This window comes from Phoenix dactylifera, chromosome 15, assembly GCF_009389715.1.
Source record: "Phoenix dactylifera cultivar Barhee BC4 chromosome 15, palm_55x_up_171113_PBpolish2nd_filt_p, whole genome shotgun sequence".
Lineage (NCBI taxonomy): Eukaryota > Viridiplantae > Streptophyta > Magnoliopsida > Arecales > Arecaceae > Phoenix > Phoenix dactylifera.
Genome location: NC_052406.1, coordinates 4,159,625 through 4,182,439, shown reverse-complemented (window position 1 = coordinate 4,182,439; position 22,815 = coordinate 4,159,625). Strand labels below are relative to the sequence as shown.

At 36.6% G+C, this 22,815-nt stretch overlaps 2 protein-coding genes across 3 annotated transcripts; both read right to left on the bottom strand.

Moving 5' to 3' along the window:
• Positions 1-6,349: 6,349 nt before the first annotated feature.
• LOC103704311 (transcription repressor MYB5) lies at positions 6,350-7,841 on the bottom strand. The gene is made up of 3 exons (XM_008787542.4): positions 7,613-7,841; positions 7,381-7,510; positions 6,350-7,294 (listed from the first exon to the last, which is right to left on the bottom strand). Exons 1-3 carry the CDS (start codon positions 7,746-7,748, stop codon positions 6,610-6,612), a joined length of 951 nt encoding a protein of 316 aa, XP_008785764.1. The 5' UTR covers positions 7,749-7,841; the 3' UTR covers positions 6,350-6,609.
• A 7,946-nt stretch (positions 7,842-15,787) lies between these two features.
• Positions 15,788-22,318, bottom strand: LOC103704268 (branched-chain-amino-acid aminotransferase 2, chloroplastic-like). 2 transcript variants are annotated; one of them, XM_008787492.4, is made up of 10 exons: positions 22,006-22,318; positions 21,824-21,897; positions 21,061-21,241; positions 20,525-20,704; positions 20,292-20,423; positions 18,601-18,699; positions 17,613-17,729; positions 17,393-17,488; positions 16,742-16,854; positions 15,788-16,119 (listed from the first exon to the last, which is right to left on the bottom strand). In XM_008787492.4, the coding sequence occupies exons 1-10, from the start codon at positions 22,087-22,089 to the stop codon at positions 15,993-15,995; spliced, it is 1,203 nt and encodes a 400-aa protein (XP_008785714.1). In that variant the 5' UTR covers positions 22,090-22,318; the 3' UTR covers positions 15,788-15,992. The 2 variants fall into 2 exon arrangements, with proteins under 2 accessions (XP_008785714.1, XP_008785715.1); XM_008787493.4 differs by having other exon boundaries at positions 21,061-21,235; positions 22,006-22,315.
• Between the last annotated feature and the right edge of the window lie 497 nt (positions 22,319-22,815).

Below are 22,815 nucleotides of genomic sequence, written 5' to 3'. Positions count from 1 at the left end.
CTTCTAGAATAGAGGTGTTATAGATCCGGTTCCCGCCTGTTGCAATGAGGCGTGAGTCAAGACTTTTGATCATACAACCAGCTCCTCCTCTGCTTCCTCCATCACTCATGCTGCCATCGAATTTTATCTTGAGGAAACTCTCGAGAGTGAGAGCTCCCAAGTGATGAAGATCGATCATTCTGGTCGCCGCCAGAGCTAAAGGGGTCTCGAGTATCCCAAACCTAAAGGTACTTCAATATAAGTTTCTCAAGGATCTGCCAGGTCCGTTGTATGATGCACAGAAGCTAAGCTCGAGGCATGCGCTTGTGTGGATGGCTAGAACTTCTCTAATAACAATGCCCAGCACGCCTAATACAGTTTTCATACATTTTTTTTGCGCGATCAAGCTGGTACACCAGAGACATAGCATATTCTTGGTTGTCTTTTCTCTAGAGACCTATAGCAGTCTGTCCTAGTAGTGTCCTTATTTATCAACGATCTTCGCAGATTTCAGCACAAAGAGAACAACCCTCCTGTTCTCATGTGCATGTAATTGGTTTCACAAGCTTTCTAAAGCATGCTGCATCATGTCTGCATATTGCTATTTTTATTCCACCAAGTCCCAACCAACTCGACTACTACCAAGAAAACATACCATTCTTCTTCCTCCCCAGAAGGCAACTCATCATCAACATATATATCTGCTGCGTTATGGGCATGCCTTATCATCACTGTTATCATTCTTGCACCAAGCAACAGGAGATTTTGTCTCATATCATAGTTTGTTGTTAATAATAATAATTTAGCAACTTCAAGGTCATAATAATAATAATTCTTGCATTTCAAAACTCTACAGACTTGGAAATATGCTCGTTGCCATAAAACATGTCCACCATCATGAATTTAGTGACGGAGCAGGTATCAAGATGAGCGGATATAGAGGCTAAGGAAGGTGTTTCGTAGACTGTAGAACAAGTGTTGGGCATAATGTTATAATATGATAAAAATGATATAGTGATGGAGCAGGTGCATGCCTAAAGTGCTAGAAACAAGAAGCAAAAGAATCAATTTCAGTTTGAAGTTTTGAACAACCAATTCCAACCAGTTGATTCCACATCCGACTACTTTCTATATGAGAAGTCACTTATGAGAAGATGGGATAAGAAGTCAACCACTACTGCAATTAATTAACAGATGATATTGCACAAGTAAATATCTTGCAGCATTTGTAGATTGACTACTAATAACTTCTCTCTCTCTCTCTCTCACACACACACACATCATTACAATGAATGAATACATGTCTTTTTTTTGAAATATAAACATGATTAATGCATCAAAGGTTGCATTGGCACCTCCTCACCATTCGGTATTTTGGCAAACTCAGAAAAAAATGTCATTATGAAAGACGGGAAGCACGTACCTATGCTCATCATGGCCATAAGCACTGAATGATCACGACTTTCAAACTTCTCTTTCTCTCAAAAAAAGAAAAGAAAAGAAAAGAAAAGAAAAGAAAAGAAAAGAAAAGAAAAGAAAAGAAAAAGACAACGACTTTGAAATGTTTACTTAATCGGAAAAAAACTTTGAAATGTTTACTTAGTCCGAAAAAAAAAAACTTTGAAATGTTTACCCTTTGAGATGATTTTTAATGACAGGTCTGAGGTATTAATTACTTATATAATGTTTGTTGTTCACAAGCTAGTGCACATTTGAATATTAATGATATCAAGGAGAGATTTTTTTGAATAGAACATCATGGAGAAATTGATAAACAAATTTGTCAGAATGGCTCAGGTTTCAATCATATGCATCATGTTAGTAGTCTATGTGAATGACACAGGATGCAAACTATTGGAGTTTTAACTTAGAAAAAGAAAGATTTAATATTAAAAAATAAATATACTAGCTTCATTCCCTAATCTTTAGTTATTTTAAATACTTTAAAATATCTTTTGTGTGACGCTTCTTTCAGAAGGGTTGTTACTTTTCGAAAGAGAACGTTGGTTTCCAAAAAAATATAGTATTTCTGAAATATTACGTATCTTCATAACTATCGTATTTCTTTGGTCTTCCAGATAGAGTCTATAAATAGACTCCTTCTCGTACCGTCTTTTTTGACTTTTCTTTGCGTAAGATTAATCTAAAAACAATCCAATCCAATCTCTTTCTCTCACTGATATTCTGTCTTCTAAGAATTTCTTCTACAGATAGAGAGTTCTTTCACTCTTTAACTTTCTGCTTTTTATCTTTTTTATCTTTTTTGGGCATCTGAGGAGTCAATCAGATCAAACCTCCACAGTGATCGTACTCATTAGAGGAGGATTGAGCTGAGCCGAGTTGTTGTACCTTAGGGATGAGATCACTGCAAATCCACATGTAGGGGCGAATCACGTTCTTAGGGCAGTGTATATCACACGCCTCGATCCAAGCAAACTCTTTTCAATCTTATGATTTTATTCTAGTAGATTATTTATTTATAGTTCTTCTATAAAATAAAGATATAGCAATTTTCAGGCAAAAAATTTTCAACAGTCTAAGAACGTGAGCTTGATTGTACTAGAAATTGCTATATATTTATTTGCTTATCAAAATTTAATTTGATACCATAGAATTAGATTTAGTTTAATTATATACATATTTAAAAGCTTTAACTTCATTCAGAATGTTGTTTTCTTCACGAAAAATAGTCTTTTAAGAAAGTCATATTGCTCTGAAATTGTGCAAACATATTTTTTCAACTTTAAAAACTATACGTAATTTTTTTGCAAATTTAAAATATTTACAGAATTTTTCTGCAACTTTAAAATCTGTGTAAAAAATTTATGTTGATTAAAAATCTATGTAAAAAATTACTGCATCTTTAAAATCCATACAGATTTCTACAGCTTTATATTCTATGTGATCTATTTTCTGCAATCTTTAATTTTTATGCAGAGTTTTCTACATCTTTTAAATCTGTATAGAAATTATGGAGAAATTCTTATTGCTTTAAAAACTATGCATATATTAGCTGTTCTCAAATTACATATTGCTGCTTTGAAAAACATGTAGAAATTGTAAAGTTTCATTACTTGCTATATTTCTTCGTGTGGTTATTTAATTTTATTGATATTTTTGCTTTTTATTCCATTTACTTCAAAACTTAGAATCTAACTCAAAATCTTACGAATCAAAAGAGTATTAACAAAAAGATGAACCGACATATCCGAATTCATCATAAATTTGTAAAACCACTCAAAAAGGGTAATGCTATTTTCTTGAAATTTGTCAAGTCTAAGAAAAACTTGGCAGTTCATTTAACTAAGGGTTTATCTAAGAGTGGAGTCCCAGAACGAGGGGATGGGGCTTAAGCCCAGTATTTGGTCATTAACAGTGGATACCCAACCTCTATAATTGCAGATTTTATGAAAGAGGTTCAATATAGTAGAAATAAAATTGATTGAGTAATCGTATCAAAGCACATTTTTTGGAGTATACCTCCTTCCATCCTAATGATGAGTTCTCTTATCATTGACAAAATATATACCAAAAGGTTGAGTTATACTCTTAATGAGTCCAAGATAGATATATACCAAAAGGTTGAGTTATACTCTTAATGAGTCCAAGATAGAAAATTTGCAGGGTATTAGAGCACAAATATCCTTGAAAGACTTACCTATATGAGAAGTGTTGTGTATGCCGTGACTAGGGGTTTGGGCTAACCCTGATAAACTTCTCATGAAAAATTAGGGTACTAACCGCAAGGCTTTTAAATGGCGCTGATCGCATAAAGACCCAATTGATCCGTACAATGTGTGTAATAAGTAGAAATCTGAGTCAAATGACCTAGTTCAAGCTATAATCTACTATAGTTCCTTCAGATAGATACTATCTATACTAAGTGAGGTTCAAGTCCATAGAACACTTCACCCATTGCATAGTATCAGTTGCCCAAGTTTTCTTCTTTATAATTTTTCTAAATTTAAATCTTTTGTAGGGGATTGTTGGAGTTTTAACTTAGAAAAAAGATTTCATTTTAAAAAATAAATATACCAGCTTTATTTCCTAACCTTTAGTTGTTTTAAATGCTTTAAAATACTTTTTGTGAGACTCTTCTTTTAGAAGAATTGTGACTCTTCGAAAGAGAATATTGGTTTCCAAAAAGTACGGTATTTTCAAAACATTACGTATCTTCGAAACCACCGTATTTTTTCGATCTTCCGGATAGAGTCTATAAATAGACTCCTCCAGGATTAATCTAAAAATAATCCTATCCAATCCTCTCTTACTGGTACTCGATCTGTCTCCCGAAAGTTTCTTCTACAAACAAAGTTCTTTCTCTCTTCAACTTTCTATTTTTTTTTTTTTAGATATTTAAAGGAGTCAATCGGGTCAAGCCTCCACAGCAATCGTGCTCATTAGAGGAGGATCGGGCTTAGCTGGATTGTTGTACCTTGGAGACGAGATCGCTGCAAATCTACACGTGGGGGCAAATCACGTTCTTAGGACAGTGTATATCACACGCCTCGATCTAGGCAAGCTCTTTTAAATCTTCTAAATTTATTGCAGTAAATTATTCTTTTATAATACTATTATAAAATAATGATATAGCAATTTCTAGACAGTAATATTTCCAATACAAACATTTTTACGTAAACCGTCAAATAGATTGGAAAGAAGAGTAAAATACAAAATCTGATATATAAGGAAATATGAAGTTAGAAATCTGGGAACCGTTGATGATATGATATAGTGATAGTTTCTTCATGAAAAGAAAAATTAAGTAATATATTGACATTTAATGCTACTAAAAAATATCATGGTGAGATACAAAAAATCTCGGTCATAATAAATCAATACTGTTATGTTGATCTTGCATGTTATATAATGCAAAAGATTGTTTAAACTTGATGAAATATTCATTAACTATTCTTATTCGATTTCTATTTGCTTGTAATTTTGCTAAAATCTTTAATTACACGATGGTAATTGTAACCATAAGCAACCATTATTTAGACATAATCTTTTGGTGTTAGTATATTACCCAAATATAAGGTGGGTATCAGATTGCAAACCAAGTATGCTCTATGATCTTTTTCATGCAATGAAGAAAATAAACATTTTCAACAGCCAAAAAATAAAAAAGCATTTCGAAGTTTTAGTGCGTCGTGTGTTTATCTCGTGTTGTGTAGAGCACCTATATTTTTGTCATTGATTGTGTTTTTTTGTGAAAGATGAGATAAGACAATTAATAATACTCAAATTGACAATATCAAATTCAAAATAATAAGTTTATGCAAGTCATTGTTAAGGGTTACTAGATTGTTTCAGAGACTCAATGCTTGTAGACCTAAAACTAAAAATATATCATCTAAAATATCGAGACAACCAATGAATTTAGATGATTCTTGTTTATACTCCTCTATCAACTCATTATTTTAATTAGTACTCATTTTCCTAGCAGCAAACTCAATTTTTTTATTATTATTATTATTATTGACGAAACAAAAGCTTCATATTTTAACAATTTATTGCAATATACTGCTTATAATGATGCTTTGATAAGTAAATGATATGTAATTATCATGTGGTCTTGTTACAAGGATCACAGACCCACTTGTCAGACTTAGGCAGGTCATGATGTAAATCTACTCAACACTAGACTGCTATTATCCCTTCACCCTGCGAAACATCCTTGACAGTAATTTCCATCATGATATTAACAATATAGTGGAGCGTAATATGCCAATAGAGGACAAGAATCATTACAATAAAAGCCATATAAACCTTAAATTGCAAATGACCACCACATAATCATATATCCCATATTACTTCTGAAAGTGCAAACAGCTTGGGGACATAGCATGGAAACAAAGAACTACTGAACCCTTCAAGTAAGACACAAATTAAAATGTGAAATGATATAGCTATTCTTCCATATTTGAGCACCAAAACTCTCAAATAGTAAGCAAACTAACTTCCAAAAAGGAAAAGTAGCAATTGTATCAAGCATTATGTGGAATATAGTACATCCAGAAAAAAAATATGGAACAATAGAGAAACTCTATTTTAATTTTTAAGTAATAAGGAATTTCAGGCGATCCTGCTTTGGTTGTGGACATGGAGATCCCAATGAAGGAGACAAGACTCCTTGGGATGCCCTACTTGCTAGAGAGTAGGAAGGTGTTGCCAAATTCTCAAAGCACCTCCCCTCAAAGCCTTCTAACTTGGGCTTCCAAGAACTTTAAAACAATGAATTATTTCACAACAAGCCAATGCCTTTGCCCGTTAATATGTAGACTAGGTTCTGTGAAAGCCCCCCATCATGACAAGCAAGAGTCCTTCAGCACATGGGAACATCCCAGCATAATAACAGGACAGGCCCAAGTTTCATGGCACAATTAAAGCTTTGAGTTAGAGAACTTTTCAGTCAATGACAAAAGTAACTGTTCAGGAACTGGAGGAAGATCCCAACAGGAAGCAAACCAACAAATACACAATTAATGCAAGTGCTCCTAAGTGTTTTATTAAAAACCAAAGATTGGGGAGGAAACACTAGTGAGGGTTCAAACCAAAAGCAGACACCAAACTTGGGCCAAATTCTCAAAGCACCTTCACCAAGTTTGCACGGCTCACGTACAACAGCAGTCATTGTGCCCCAAGGAGGTGCACCAGTTCATCAGGAAGATATTGCTGCTGCATCCCTTGATAGCTGGTAACCACAGGAGGATAGATCAAAGGGCTTACCTCATTCCAATTCATGCTCCCTGATGTACTGGTCCCATTGCTCTCGCCCACCATGTTCCCCACTCCGAAGAAGCAATCTAACCCTTCTAATTTTACCGAGTTGCCACAGAACATCTCATTAAATTCCACCGGAATCTCACTTCGACCTTGCAGTATGTGGTGGTAGCCCGATGGAGAGCAGCCATTGATGAAAGAATTGACTTGTTCTGAAGGTTCAATTGAATCCATAGAACTTCTATACAAGTGCTGCTGTCCCAGAAAGGAAGCAAGTGGAGTCTCATGTTCAGCTCCATAATTGCAAGAAAACCTCCCACCGAGGGTAGTCAGAAACTTTCTGATCGATGCACGGCCATCGCTAACATGGTGATCCACCTGGTCGAATTGGTCCGCGGGAACAGGCGGCGTGGGCCAAAGGGAGTTGCCATCTTTCGATTCCTTAGTCTCCTGATTCTTATGGCAGACTCGACGAGCCTGTTGCTGGTTCTTGGGCTGCTTTCCCAGTAGCTTCTTCTTCAGCTTCGTGTTCCAGTAGTTCTTTATATCATTATCAGTCCTTCCAGGCAACTGTGCTGCAATTATGGACCATCTGATCACAAGGAAAGCAAAGCTATTAATTTTGAGAATTGGATACCACATGGCTGACTGCATGCAGATCGTATCTAAGTTTATCACCTGCTCCCAATAGCAACATAAAGGCTGCATATGATGCGATCTTCTTCCTCAGAGAACCCGCCATGCTTAATATTTGGCCGGAGATAGTTCAGCCACCGGAGACGGCAGCTCTTACCGCATCGCTTAAGGCCTAATTGCCAGCAGCAAAATTTATCATTATTTGCAATAATATGATCGGCAGTGATTCGATTTGTTCTGGAGTGTTAGGACGTGCATGAGAGGAAAATCTTACCGATCTTCTGCGGTAGGGCGATCCAATTTCCGCCAGTGCCATGATGTTCGATGTAGGACTTGAGCTTGGCATCCTCCTCAGGGGACCATGGGCCTTTTTTCACGTTTGCTTTGTCGCAGCAAGGAGCTCTTCCCATGGTCGGTTCTCCCTTCTTCTGAGGCTGGGGCTGCTGCTTTCCTCTCTTCTTTCTGCTCTTGATGCTGTACTTCTGCACATGAGATAGCCACAAGAGTCCGTCTTACTACTAAAAAATGCTGGAGGTGAAATAAAAAATTGCTGAGCAAGAGACCAGGGCTTTCTTTTTTTTCTCTTTGTTCTCTCTCGGACTAGAATCTGCAACATATCAGTATTCTACGTGTCATGAATGCAGCATAAGTTATATATAAATTCGCTGGATGGGAATGTATTAAACATAAAAAAATTGATACATTATACGTCCGGATGGGTGAAGATTAGCTAATATGCCTAGTGTACCAAAAGTCGGCCTCTTTGGTCTATTAACTCAATCCCATGTCAAAAATTATTGAAAGGTGGAAGGCACATGCATTACCACATGCATTTGTGTGGTATTACATTTTGATATAAGAAAATTTTGGCTCACAAGAATAAAGATTGAAAAATAAAAATAAAAATATAATCATTGGAAAAAACAAATAAACAACTATATTTAAGAAAATACCTATCACGACCCAGATCCGGAGTATGATTTCTCGTGCCCTACATTCGGAGCATGACAGAGTTGTGCTACCGAGAGGTACAACCCAAGATAACACGAAGCCAACATTATATTTAACTTTCAAATCCATCTGAAATATATTAAAATAAATATTAGGAATCCAATTTCACTAGTTATTAAATAAAAACCAATATTGGTTTAAAGCGTCTAAATCCAAACTTAAATACGAAACTCATAATTCTTACTATTTAGAAAAATTATTAATTACAATTTCATAATCAACTTTAGAACTAAAATTTCGCTCTGCTACATAGATCGCTAAGTTTGCTAGTGCGAACTCCAAGCCTGGACCAACCTTCATCCCTAGTGATCCTATTTCTCTAGAGAGAGAAAAATAAAAAGAGGTATATGAGTGACCCAGGTCAGTAAGTAAACATTTTACTACTGTACCAGATCAAGCATAAGTTTTTTCATGCCAGTGTATCATTTAAAGAAAATAACAAATATTTCAAAATAGGCATTTAATAATACAATATAATAAAATAAGTCATAAAGCAAATCATATATGCATAAATTATTCATATTTCATAAACATAGCTTCAAGTTCATTTTGCAAATAAATACATAAATTGTTCTTCTACCATTTAGCTATATCATAGTTCAAAAGATTGCTCACAAATATTCATGCTATGATCACTTTATATCCATGATAGGGCTAGTTTCGTAATCGACATAGATTTATATTCGTATACCAACTTTATACCCATTGGCGGGGCCCGTGTTCGTATGGATGCTAGCTCTGGGTATCGATTTTCTCAATGCAAGGGATCATATATAGCTATGTGAGAGCTTTTAAAAAGCTTATATATTTTTCTTAAAACATACATTTAAATAGATGAACAATACTAAATAGCATGATCACATTCATGTTTCATAACAAAGTTTTTTTATCAAATCATTCATGAAACTATTTTTTGTAATAAAGCACAATTTTCATAACATAGATGCTAATTCATAATTTTAAGAAAAGCATGATATTTTCAGAAGCAGATTTATGCATAGAAGCCATGGTCATAAGGAGTGCAAGATCTACTTACAAGTTAAAATATTAGTAAGAAATATATGATTTACTTACAAGTTCAAAAAGTAGTAAGGAGTATAAGATTTACTTACCTCTTTCGCCAAAATTCACTAGGCGATTCAGTTAACCCTATTAAAAATATTAAAAGCGAGATTAATTTTTATTCAAATTGAAATAACAAAAAAAAGGAGATAGTTGGTCGGGTGATAGTGCTCAGCAGTTTCGGATGGATCAGACCTAAGCAATTTGATCAACACATCATAGGGCATGGACTCGATTAGGGCCAAGGTTAATCAATCATCGTTCATCACTGGGAGTTTTAAAGACATTGAACTGAACCGGGATGATCAGTCCAGTAGATGGCCCGGGCACCAGGGCCCTTTATATGGGTCAACTTGAGTTCGTAGATCAAGTCGACAAGATCCGATACTGAGTTTCTTGGACATTCTAGGGAGAGAAAGTAAAGGAGAAAGTAAAGGGAGAAGAGAGAAAGTAGAGAGAGAAAGTGGATATAGAATAGAGAGAAATCAAGAGAGAGTAGAGAGAGGAAACAAGAGAGAGAAAGAGAGGTGGTTCTCTTTTTCCTCCTCTTCTTCTTTCTTTCTCCTTTCTTTCTTCTTCTTTTCTCGGTAAACGGGGGAGGAAGGGAGGTGGGCTGGTGGCGATGGTTTGGCAAGGTGGCAGCTGGCGATGGTGGCCTGCCGGTGAGAAAATTCAAAAAAAAGCCCCCAAAAATAGAAAAATCAAATCTTTTCTTGATTTCCAACCATTGGCTGCTTACTGGTGGCAACGGGTCTAGGGACTCAGTTGGAGGACCGGCACCAAGAGGCGGCAGAACTGGTGGCCGAAAAGAGAAAGAAAACTCGGCCAAAAATAGGAAAAAAATAGGGTTTCCTTTAGCCGGTCGATTTTCAGCCGTCGGTTGCGATTCCTAGTCGTGGAAATAAGAGCAAGGAAAAAAGATGAAGTCTAGGTCCTTACCTCGACTCCGGTGACGTCCGACAATCCCGTTTTTCGGTGAACACAATGACAGACAACCGTGAACTCAATGGTAAAAGGAAGAAGATGGAGAGGGAAAGAAAGGATTTGCTCGAGATGGGGAGCTCTGGAGGGAGAGAGCTCTTTCTTTATAGAGGAGCCCTAGGGTCCCGGCGACCCTAGGACTCCGACTCCTAGTCAAAATCGCCGAAGGAGGGGAAGACTCCCTCTGTGCTTCTGTGCTTGGCCTCTCATATGGGTCAGGCCTCAGGTCAGGTCGATCGAGTGGATCGGGCCCAGACCTGGCCTTCACAATACTAGATAATTAACATATCAATTTATAAACAGCAAGGACTTGGAGCCACAACTATGATAGAAAACAATCACCATGAGTCATTAATTATTCGAAAAGTATTAATTATTAAACAAAAGTTTGCCAACAAAATTAAGTTTCACTACAAGTGGATAGATGCTTTTTTTTACCCAAAAAAGATTACAAATAGATATTTGGCTATGATCCATTAGAATGGACATTTGGTGCATTATATGATGTAGGTAATTAATGTTGCATGACTTAGACCAAGATTCTTGCCCCTTGGCTATCATGATTTCTCCCCTTATTAGTTGATAAGGCTCAATCAACATTTATCTAGAGCCAATCTATCATTGAAAAATTTTCAAGTGCACATGGGATCCTTGCCTATTGCAGAACATTAGGGTACAAAGGCATTCTCTATAAACTTAACTTCGGAAAGGTGTTCGACAAGGTTAATTGGAATTTTCGGCTTTCTATTTTGCAGGCTAGAAGCTTTCCACTAAAATGGCTCTCTTGGATTCATGGCTTCCTATCCTCCACTATGATGGCAATTCTTACTAATGGTTCACCTAGAAAATGGATCAAATGCAAGTAAGGATTGAGATAGAAGATCCGCTCTCGCCAGCTTTCTTCATTCTGGTGATGGATGTATGGCTAGGTTACTCTAGCAAGCTAGGACCATTGGCCTAATTGAAGGGATTGGTGACAACCAAAGCATTGCCAATTTAACAAGTTTCCACTTGGTCGATGATGCAATCCTATTTTGTGCTAGAAAGAGAGATAGTATTTGGTGATTAAGGCAATGCTTCTAGCATTTGAGAATGTATCGGGGCTAAGAAAAGAGTCTCGTAATCTGTACCAACATCCAAGAGAAGGAAGCGGACCTCGTTGCTCCAATGATGAACTGCAAAAAGGGCAACCTTTTCTTCACCTACTTGGGCCTCCCACTAAGTGATAGAAAGCTCCTTAAGCAATGCTGAATACCCTTAGGGCTCGTTTGGTTCGTGGGAAGCATTTTTCCTCCTAAGAATACGATTTCTAGGAAGAAGATTCCTATGAAGAGAATGCCTGAAAATGTACTTTTGGCATATTTGGTTAAACATGGAAAAATGACAGATTGTCAGAGTGCTTATGTTTGGTTGACCATCTACTTTCCTGAAAAAGTTGTATAATTCTTATTATTTTTGGAAAAAAATAAAGATGGAGTGATTTCCACCTCATAGAAAAATAACTTTCCCATATTTCTCATGGGAAAGACTTTTCCATGAAATGTGGGAATTATATTCTCATGGAAATACAACTTTTCTATCTCTCTCCTTTGAAAACTCCAATCAAATAAGAGACATCTCATTACTTTCCTGTTGACTATACTTTCCCCTTTTCTTTTCCCGCAAACCAAACGAGCCCTAAGACTTGCTTCTTGGAAAGGAAAGTACACTAATTAATGCAGTCCTAATGGCTCTCCCTTCATGCTACATGTCTATCTTCAGATTGCCGAAATGGATAATTAACAAATTTGATCAAATAAGGCAAGCATTCCTATGGAAAGGAAAGGAGTCAATCAGCAGATTCCATTGCCTAGTCAATTGGGATATAGTATACAAAGAGAAGAAAGGATGAGGATTGGGACTGAAAAGCATCAAGAATATGAAGTTATATCCCTACTGGCCAAATCAAAAGCTTATAATACTCTAGAAAGAAGCTTGGGATGCACGTTGGTGGAGACAAATCAAAAGCTTATAATACTCTAGGAAGAAGCTTGGGATGCAGATTAGGAGGTCCTCTTCTACATTTTCACCTTTAAGGAGAAATATCTCCAAAGAACTAGAGGCGTTAAGGTCTTGCACCACCTTCAAACTAGGTGATGGCAAAAACATCAGATTCTGGGAAGACGCCTGTTACATCTTCTTTGAATGCTGATGAACCAACATGGAAACTCATGAAAAATGGCATCTCCACTGATTTCCTACCACAAATTCATTGGTAGCGGCAGGATCAGGTGGCCATTTTATGGTCTAATCTGGAAGGCTGTGAACCCTGGGAAAACAAAGGTGTTCTTCTCACTTCTTCTCAAGAATATACTCCTAGGGGAAGTGCTTGCAGGGAAAGATTGGCCCGCACAAGTCCTCACATGCTCTCTCATTCAAGCTCTAACATCCTCATCAGGCTAAGCATTCAAATCTAATCATAAGCACTACGATTGGCCCATGGTCAGCCCCAATAGATCTGTGCTGCAATGTCTCCTAATTCATATAGGTTATAGGTTGGATCCGCTCTAATACCATTTGTAACAACTCATAACATCATCTAAAATGATTAACCAGAAGGTATTATTTAAGTCCCTTCATAGCCACCAAAAATTAGTATCCACACTCCCCACTATGCTTTCCCCTCACTGATTCTTGTACCAGTCACCACCGCTCTTTACAGTTCCCTTTGTAACACCCCTTGAATCTTGTACCACTCCATACTATCAGCTGTAAATAACTTTATTTCTTAATAAATTCTGGGGAAGTATGTTACTTCCTCCGTTACCACTCAAATTTGAAAAAAGAAAAGAGAGAGAGAGAGAGACTCACTATCTATGTTGAATATATCAGGTACAAGGCATCACCTTTCTTGCAAGAGTTGTCATGTTGATCATATCATTTCATACGAGAATGTTTATTTGCATTTTTCGTTTGTTAGGCGATACCGAATGAATAATCTAAGGTGCTGCAGGGATAGATTTCGGAGGATTTGAATCCTCGAAATTGCCAACATCTATTTGGATGAATAAACAGTATTACGTTTCAACATAGTTGAACATTAGATATGAAATCCTTGACTTCTGATCTCTGCCGAAGCCTTTTCAAGAAGCAATGCTGATAAGACCTTCCCTAATTTTAGTTCCATGTTCTTCCATGAACCATCAAGAGGATGAGGGATGAGTCTAGTCTATAGGAACTACTTTATAGAGAGAATGATGCTTCCCACGTAAACAATGTCAGGAGGTTTACGAATCCCACTGAAGAGAGGTGGGTTCGTGCAATTATTAGAAGACCATGTGTATAACAAATTTTTCTCTTAAACCTCCAACTTAAAGAACTGTTTCAATCCATTCGGTCAAATGAATGACATCTATATCATCCTCATCAATTCACCAGCGTGGTGAATTTCAGAAAAAATGTCATCCTGTTCGCTGCAAATTTACATCATTATAATTGTTTTTCTCTCCTCCCAGAGATGGATGCTACTGCTGTTAAAGGTTTAGTTGTTGACTCTCTCTCTCTCTCTCTCTCTCTCTCTCTCTCTCTCTCTCTCTTTGTTGCTATTCAGAAAGGAGGAGAACTCCACCCACTTCATCATGGTAATGAAGGAATACAGTAGGGAAATTAAGAAAAGAGAAGAGGAGAGTCAGGTGCGAATACAAGGAGAGAAGGAGGAGGAGGGATTAGACGCAATGGGGAGGGAGCAGAGAGGAGGTCACAATGATGATTGGTCTGTGGGGGTAACGTTGACCAGCTTCTAAACAAACTTAAAACCATCAACCAAATCTGCTGATGATTGGAACTCTTCCTGAGGAAGATATGACGACTCTTGAATTGTTCACAAATAGTTCCATTGATTTGCAGAATTTTATCCAGATGATTTAAATTATTCATGCAGTACTGTCTATGAATTTTAAAATGCTTGTGAATTGTGTGTGTTATAAATTGTGATGACATCGTTGCCATTGTTTGGTGCAGTTGTATCTCAGATGCTTATTACTGCATTAACAAGTATGAAGTCAGTATTAAAAATATGTTTTTTTTTTCGTAAGTTTTGATACAGTGACTTTTTCCCAACTCTTCGAAAAATCTCTCTTGTACTTCTTGATAGACGATATCTACCAAGTTTTTACAGAAATGTATAAAACCAAGAAATATGATATGCACAATTTTTTTGGTCATTTTAACCATATAATTCGGATATTTTCCTTTTTGAACAATATAACTGCAATCTTATCATTATCATCATCATCACCATGTACTTGCTCGAGTGATACCACTCCTTGACACTGGGGCAAGGAGACTGGGGTTTGATTCCCTTGGCATTAGCCCTCCAAGAGTGGGATGGATGTAAGGTAGAAAGTGGGGATTAACCTCTTCTAAACCTAAAAAAAAACAAAAAAAAAAGAAATCCTCTTTTGTAGGAAAGAGAACCAACATATTCTTTTTGATATCTTACGTATTTCCATTGTGAAAACAAACATGTCCATTTGGAATGCAAGAGAATCAATATATTCTTTTTTTATATCTTCCACATTGTCATGGTGAAAAAACATGCCTCTTTGGAATGCCCACCAACTTTCTCCCTTTGTTTTTGAATGCCTGAGAACTGAATTTACTGTATTTACTGTATCATGCACTTAAATTAGCAATGAATTGGGCCAGCCCTGGGGACCGACCTGAACAGCCTCATCAATCACAAGTCCAGAGTTATGGTAAGAAGTATTGGGTTGTGGGGTGACTTTCATCGTTTCCTTTTAGCAAAATCTGTGGCAAACCACCAGGATCTACTACTTTGCAAGACAAACTCTTAGTGCTTAGAAGGAATATTGATGCAATCCATAAGCAACTTGATGCCAGGTCTGCACCAGCTGTAAAACCTTGTCAATCCAATCATGGAGCTATCTTGTTTAGATTTGTGCTTTATTGTCAACCCCTTCTTCTTAGTAATGTTCACTTATTGTGGTTGATGCTGCAAAAACAAATGAAGAAATAACCAGAGATTGATCTCTTTGAGAATGTTATTGTAAGGGCCAGTTCCATGTATGTAGGATAAGGCTTGTTAGGCAGGACAATGCTTGTTGCTTATCATTATCATTTGGGTTAGTTAATAGGATTAAGGATGTAATTCTATGATTAATACATCATCATTAATTCAGTTTGCAGCTGTCTATTTTATAATTATATCATTGGCCTTTGGTAAACCTCCTAGGAAACAAAACATCTTTAGTCAAACAAATCATCCATTGCAATAACAGGGCATGTATCTTTACAGAAATAGGCTATAGTGATCTTTTGAACGCGCAGAATAATATAATAATCTATCAGACAAATTCCACAATTCGAGAAGCAAAATTAACTGACATGAGGAGAGTTGGTAATAAAAATCATTATCATATAAGTTAAGCAGGAATATTTGTTTTCAATACTCAACACTTGCAGGTATCGGCGTATAAATTCTAACAATGGATGCATTTTATTTGTTCTCCAAACTGAGGGGAAGAGATGGATAGAGAGCAATTTATATTCTGAGTATGGCTGCAAACTGATAGATGCATATATACAACTCAATGCTTGTTTTATATGGGTTGATGTTCAATTTCAACTGTCCAACTTTTCTTATCTTTCACAAGGCCCATCTGGATGGCTGTAAGGGCACTGTATAGCTGCTGAGACACCGTTTCAATTCCAGTTTTATATGCATACCTGCATGAACATAGATAAACTCTTTTCATATGCAAGGAGCATTAAGTACAAGCGGGTGATCGCATGATATCATAAATATATTTCTTCCGATGTACCAAAATCATGACAAAAATATTTAGCAATCAAAAGTTGCGGTTGAAAAGTGAAACGGATGCTTGATACAATTTGAGAATCAAGTAAAACTGTAGGTTATGATTTCTTTTTATTCTTCGAATAGATCGATCCAGAAATACTGGTGGGTGTTATGTCAGTTTCTAACATAAGCTAGTCGATCAGCTTGGGATTCAACTATAGCATGTGGTTATAAAAGAAACTAAGAGCTCATTAGGATCATAGCAAGGTGGTGTGATTTTTGAGAACTCATCCATAAGTTATAGCAAGTTTCCTCATAAGAATGGTAAAACAAGCATGGCAGGAGTTAATGTTTTGGATGTTCTTTTCGCCCATAAGAAAGTAAGAAATAGTGTAAATCATGAGAAAACAGTGTCTAGTAGACTAATTTCAATTTTCAAACTGAAAATTCATGTTGCTTCTTTCTGTGCATTAATGGTCAAAATGAATGTCAAACAAGGCCATAGAAATTATCTACAAAGAACATATAAAGGCAAATGTTGCTTATTACCTTTGGCCTTGATAAGTGATGCTGCCTACAGGAGCAACAACCACAGCAGTTCCTGTGCAAAATACTTCATCTGCAGCTGTCAGATCCTCAACAGATACGAGTCGTTCCTCAACCTGACCAATTTTAAAAATAAGAGAAATTGTAGATCTTTTTATAAAATAATTAATTTAAACATAGGAAAGGAGTGCATACTTAACAATTGCTTGATATGTTAGGGGCCTATGGAGGTTGGGTTTCAATTTGGCTCTGTGGCTTGTGATTTGTACCTCAGAGATGCTGTAATGCATGCTAAATCATGGCATTTATTTTATCTTTTATCCTGGAATCCTTTTGTATCGAGAGAAATCTTTGAGGGTTGCTCCCATAGTTATGTGTCTAAATTATGCAACAACATAGAATACCTACTATCAAATAGGGCTTCATTTATCTTTTTATTGTAGACTGCCCAGTGTTAATCTTCAGAGTGACTTCTTTCCTTAGCTTGAAACATAATACCAGCTCACAGATGCCTGGTATTAGTTTGAGAGTCAATTGTAAGAGTTCTTGATATTTTTTTCTTTTTTCTATGAAATGGCTTTACTTCTGCAGAAGTGCAACATTTCAGTTTAAAGTTTCAGTCTTTTGAAAGTTCTCTAAGTTATGAGTGCTGACCTTGTAGCCATAATCCCCAGCAATTTCCATGATGCTCTTGCGTGTGATCCCAGCAAGAATGGTTCCCCTTGTAATCGGCGTTGAGATGACATTATCCTAGAACAGATAAATTATATAATTATATAATTACATACCTAGCTAGAATATTTTTTGGAACCATGGTGGATGTGATACAAGCGAGCCAAGTCAAATGGACAATTGTTTGTTTGACAAGAGGTACCTTCACAATGAATAGATTGCAAGAAGAGGCCTCCTCCAAATATCTTTTCTCCGTAGAATCAAGAAATAGAACATCTGTAAATCCGTTTGACTTAGCCCGTACCTGCGCCTTCAAAACCTACAAAAATGACATGAATGAATGTTTGTGATGTTGCCATCTTGCATGGTGAACCTGAAAGAAGCTTTCAAAACTGCATCTTCTTTAGAAAAATACTGAGTAAATTAACATTTGGTCAACGCTTCAGTCAAAAATATATTGCCAGTTAATTACCAGGACTCCTTTTTCATCAGAAGGCTTATGATACATATTCAATTGGTTTTAATATTATTACTAGAATTTTTCTGTAAAGATGGATTTGGATTTATTTGGTCTCTCTCCCAAAAACACATTAATATGCCCATGTTGAGGGAGCTGGCTAAAACTATTCAAATTAGAAGTGCAGGAAAATGAGTATCCCCATTCACTTATCATGCTGTCAAAATATTACAGATTCATGTTGCTTTCTACAAGAATCAGAATATTTCTAGACGGAAGAAAAAACAGAGTTTGATCATAAGCATTCTTCAAAGAGCAATCTTATGCCTTAATGACTATAGTTACTTGTATGAACATGTCCTTCATAATTGACTGGACCCTTAAAACCAGAAATTAGCATTTTGACTATTTACCGCTCCTCTTACAGATCGATTCCCATCTCCCCTTTAAATTGATTGCTTCATCAAACATAACTTGAGGGGAATAATGAGAATGATTCTTGCATTCTTACAATCCTTGGCACTAAGAATTATTAGAGAGCAAACTCCCTAGCATCCTTCAGAGGCGAATAGATAAAAGCTATAATAGAACTATAAATTTTGACTAGTAGAAAAGCTTGTGTGTTCGTGAAACACATTTTCTGAAGTAATTGAAACTGAGACATGGAGCGATTGTTATGTCTGAACAGGGTACCAATTACAAATTTGATAATATTAAAAAAAATAAATCCTACCGGACCATAATTGGTAATTGTTTTCACACCACCAGTCCCACCAGGAGTGGCACGATGGATTTCATCGTCTATGATTAAGTTTATTGGAGCCAAACCCTCCTGAAAAAAAAATCATAATTGTAAATCCAATATCAAGAAAAGCAATATCATGTTAAGTTCAAAAAATCAAAAGAAAAGAAAATTGTATATGGTGATAAAAATGCTCATTGAACTCAAGCAAATCGGCAACATAATATGAAAAGATAAAATAAGATGACTATCAAAGACTAACTTATACAAAAACTTTCAAAGACCAACTATGCAAAAAATAAGGCACAAATTTAGATAAGAAGAGATCATGATACAATCACTTCACATAAAATCACTCTTAGTTGATCTACCGTGTTTTCTAAACCTCAAATCCAATGAAAAGTAACATATGCTTTAATGCTTGACATCTGCAAAAACCATGTATTGGTAAATACAATTATATAAACTTGCAAGTAAGTTTAATAGGCTTTGATATAAAAATTGTTTCATATCAAGGCATTGTGCAGTAAAGCCCGGGAACCTCCTCTATCTTTCATTGTTAACAAGTAAATTTACTAATTCATGATGTCTTTACATTACCCAATTAACACATATTCATAAGACACAGAACAAGATCAATTGAATGGGTATCAAACCAAAGTTCCAACAAACAGCTACTCCATTATATCATTTAGTTCATGAATTCCACTTTAGGTAAGGGCTTGTTTGGTACTGTTGTAGTTTTTGTGTTCTTGTTTCCCTACAAATTATTGAAACACCATGGAGAGAGCATTTGTATGGAACTACTGCCATTCCTTATTTTTTATTTTCACTTTTTCTGAAGGCAATAAATCTTGCTGCCAAAGCTCTTAATGTTTCACAGAAATTTCTTTTAAAAAAAAGAAAAAAAAGGAAGGGTTTCATGATACATGTTTGTTCAGATTAGTTCAAATTTTTTTCTTGGATTTCTGAAAACAAAAAAAGGAAAAAAATACCTACAAAACCTAAGTAATTGTATAGATACATCAAGGTACACAACAGTCATAATGTAGTTTAGAGCGCAATCACTCATTCTGCCATGTTAAAACATATAAATACCCAGCTGTACCACTTCTAGAATGATGACAATTTAGTTTGATTCCTTACAAAATGCAGTAAAAATGAAGATGACTAAACTGCATATCTGCTTTACTAGCCAGTGTTCACATGAGATTAATCATGAGTTTCAATAGCAATGTTGAATTCGGCTTCTTTGAACTAATCGATGATTTCTTCTTTCCCTAATTACTTACAGACATCTTCATCAACATTATTTTTAAAAAAATCAACTGCTTTAGGGGCCACTTTGTGGCCTACTGAAATTCAGAACTCTTATTTACAGTTGCTTTCCGAGAATGATCAAATTACACATCTGATGAATTAGCTTCCCCAACTCAACTGTAGGGAAAATCACAATAACGGTAAAATTGGGGGATTCTAGGAGCAGTAAGTTTTTCTTTTAAGAAATAGAAGTAGTGAGTTGTTTAGAGTACAGTGAGAGGAAAAACATTTGAATGACACTTTTCTACGGCAGCTAGATCTTTCTTTAAACCCATTGTAACAAACATGCTAAAAAAACAGGATTGAAAGCAGAATGCTTTGGCGAATGACAAAATTGGGACAAAGAAATGGCATTTGCTAACCTTGAAATAAGTTCCCACAGGTGAAGCATAAACTAAGAACATGTACTCAGGCGCTGGAGCCAAGCCCAATACAGGCCCACTCCCCATGAGCAGAGGCCTGAGATAGAGGGACCCTTTTCCCTGGGGTGGAACCTGTTATCACATACCATGAGATAGAAGGCAGAGAGCCCAGTTTAGCTGTTCCCATGGAATGCAGAAAAATTTTGGGTAGCCGCTGCAACTTGAGTACATACCCAGCGCTTGTTCGCCAATACTGTTTGCTTCACTGCATTAACAAATTGATCAACAGATGGAGATGGCATGCACATCCTCTTAGCTCCCATCTGCATTCGCCGTGCATTCTCCTCTGGCCTGAAGAGCAAGAAACCACAACCATCTCCTTTCCTGTATGCTTTTAGACCTTCAAAGAGACCCTTTTGGAAAGAAAATTCTGAATTCAGTTGAAAGTGCCCATGATGGAGGAAGGCTTCTACATGCAGAATTTTAACTACAACTACAAATAAGCACTCTAGTGGATGAATGGTGGTGAGATAACTAAATTTATGAAACATTAATGTATGCTCGAAAAGTATTGAGATAACTAAATTAAAACAAACGGTGGTGAAATGATATGCAAGTCTATGCTAGGATACGAGTACAGAGAAGAATTATAAATCCACTGGAAAGAAGTATTACACATTTTAAAAAAAAGATAATGCAAACAAGTTGTTTAAATATGGAGGTAAGCCTTTGCTGTATGTTTGCAGGGGATATTGAGCATCATGCTAACCTGTCCATAATTTAGGACTCCAGAAGATGGGCTCAGCTCAAGGTTCCCATATCGGTTGACTTCTCCATATGAAAATGTGTCATCTTGGGAACATTTCATGACATACATGTAGTCAGTTGGAACAAGACCAAATCCAAGGTCATCCCAATTGATATCAGCATTGTCTTCATCACTCCTATTACTTCTCACAAACAGTACAATAGTCACAGTTACTACTTATAATTTAAAGCCATAGGAGCTTCAACTTTCAAGTACAATTATCATCCAAAAAAAAAAAAAATTTCAAGTACAGTCTCTGTGATAAGCAAGTTCCTACTGAAACAGTTTGTTGTTTTTATAAAAGTAAATTCCTGCTGAACAGTTAATCCTACAAATATGAAAAAACATACTGATCCACAAAAATAACGACAGCAGATCTCATGCCTGAGTGCCCGTTAAGCCCAACAAGATAAATATAAAAACTGACCCTAGATCAATTAATACGAAGAAAGCTGTATGTCAACCGAAATTGAATCAGAGACATCAAACTAATGTGCCATTCAAGTTGGGCTGCTGCATGCATGACCACAAGAAGTCATAACGTATCAAACTAAACTGTGTGTGTGTGTGTGTGTGTGTGTGTGAGAAGCAGAAGCATTAGAATTTTCTTATATGCTAATTTGCACATCATACCATTACCACGCATCCAAATCTAACACGTAATCTATCAACCTCTGTAATTAGTGATGTAGAACAGCACTCTTTAATTGCAAAATCAGCTCACCTCTCGGGGTCATGCGTGCATGCATGCTGGAAAGAAGATGCAGACCGCGAAGCAAACAAAGAGCAGCTTCCAGGCTGCAATAACGCAATCCATCATGTTAAACTATTGTAAAAAGAGAACCGGTCGAGCAAAACCACTGAATCAACCCACAAATGGAAATCACGGATCGAACGGAAACTGACCGTCGGAAGTGGCCCTCCAAATCTGTTTAAAACCTTCGCTAATTTGCATGTCAAAGCGGGATTTAGAGCGCGCGTTATCCACATGATGTCCTCTCTTCTTGATATCAGATATAACTCTCCTTATTATTTTTTCAAGAACAAAGACAGAACGAGGAGGGGGAGAAAATTTTATACTATTAGGGTCGGGGCCTTCTCCAAAGCCCGCCTATAAACTCTTCAACCTTCTTTTAGCACAGGCTACATATAAAAATATCCAAGCATGACAAACCAATCATGTCAAGTAACATTCATGACAACCCACTCTATCATATTATATACGGCGATGCGAGGAAACGTCTTGCATTCCATCATAAAATAAAAAAAGAAACATATTGTACACCATCAAATATAAGTTACTGCACGACTCTAAAGTTGGTGTGGAAAAATGGAGGTAGGTAACAAGTCTGGTGACGAAAGGGGAGATGCTAAAATTGACAAGAAAAGGGCGAGGATATGGATAGGTGATCAAATAGGTGGATGGAATTCTACCAAAATAAAAATAAAAAAGGTGGATAGAGATGAGGAGGAGAGGGGCCTGGCCCTCGACTTGTGGGAGCTCTCCACACGCCTCTTCCACGTCAAAATGGACAGCCGCTACTTGTGGTCTCGCTTTTTGGCTCCGTGCTATGTGCTGCATCTGGTAATACTACGCTTGACGTATTCCATGATACACTAATTTTGGATGCGTTTGGTTCGATTCTGAGGTTTGGATAAGAACAGCGGCAGCACTTGGCCCCTTACTACAGAAAAACATCTTATTTTACGTAAGCT

Excerpts from the sequence above, each read along its gene's own strand:
- LOC103704311 (XM_008787542.4), bottom strand. The coding sequence starts at position 7,748 with ATGGGAAGAGCTCCTTGCTGCGACAAAGCAAACGTGAAAAAAGGCCCA. Across the intron at positions 7,511-7,612 it reads CGCCCTACCGCAGAAGATCG|GCCTTAAGCGATGCGGTAAG; the intron begins GTAAGATTTTCC and ends GCTGGCAATTAG. Across the intron at positions 7,295-7,380 it reads TATGTTGCTATTGGGAGCAG|ATGGTCCATAATTGCAGCAC; the intron begins GTGATAAACTTA and ends CCTTGTGATCAG.
- LOC103704268 (XM_008787492.4), bottom strand. The coding sequence starts at position 22,089 with ATGTGGATAACGCGCGCTCTAAATCCCGCTTTGACATGCAAATTAGCG. Across the intron at positions 20,705-21,060 it reads GAGTCCTAAATTATGGACAG|GGTCTCTTTGAAGGTCTAAA; the intron begins GTTAGCATGATG and ends TCTTTCCAAAAG. Across the intron at positions 16,120-16,741 it reads ATCACTTATCAAGGCCAAAG|GTATGCATATAAAACTGGAA; the intron begins GTAATAAGCAAC and ends ATGTTCATGCAG.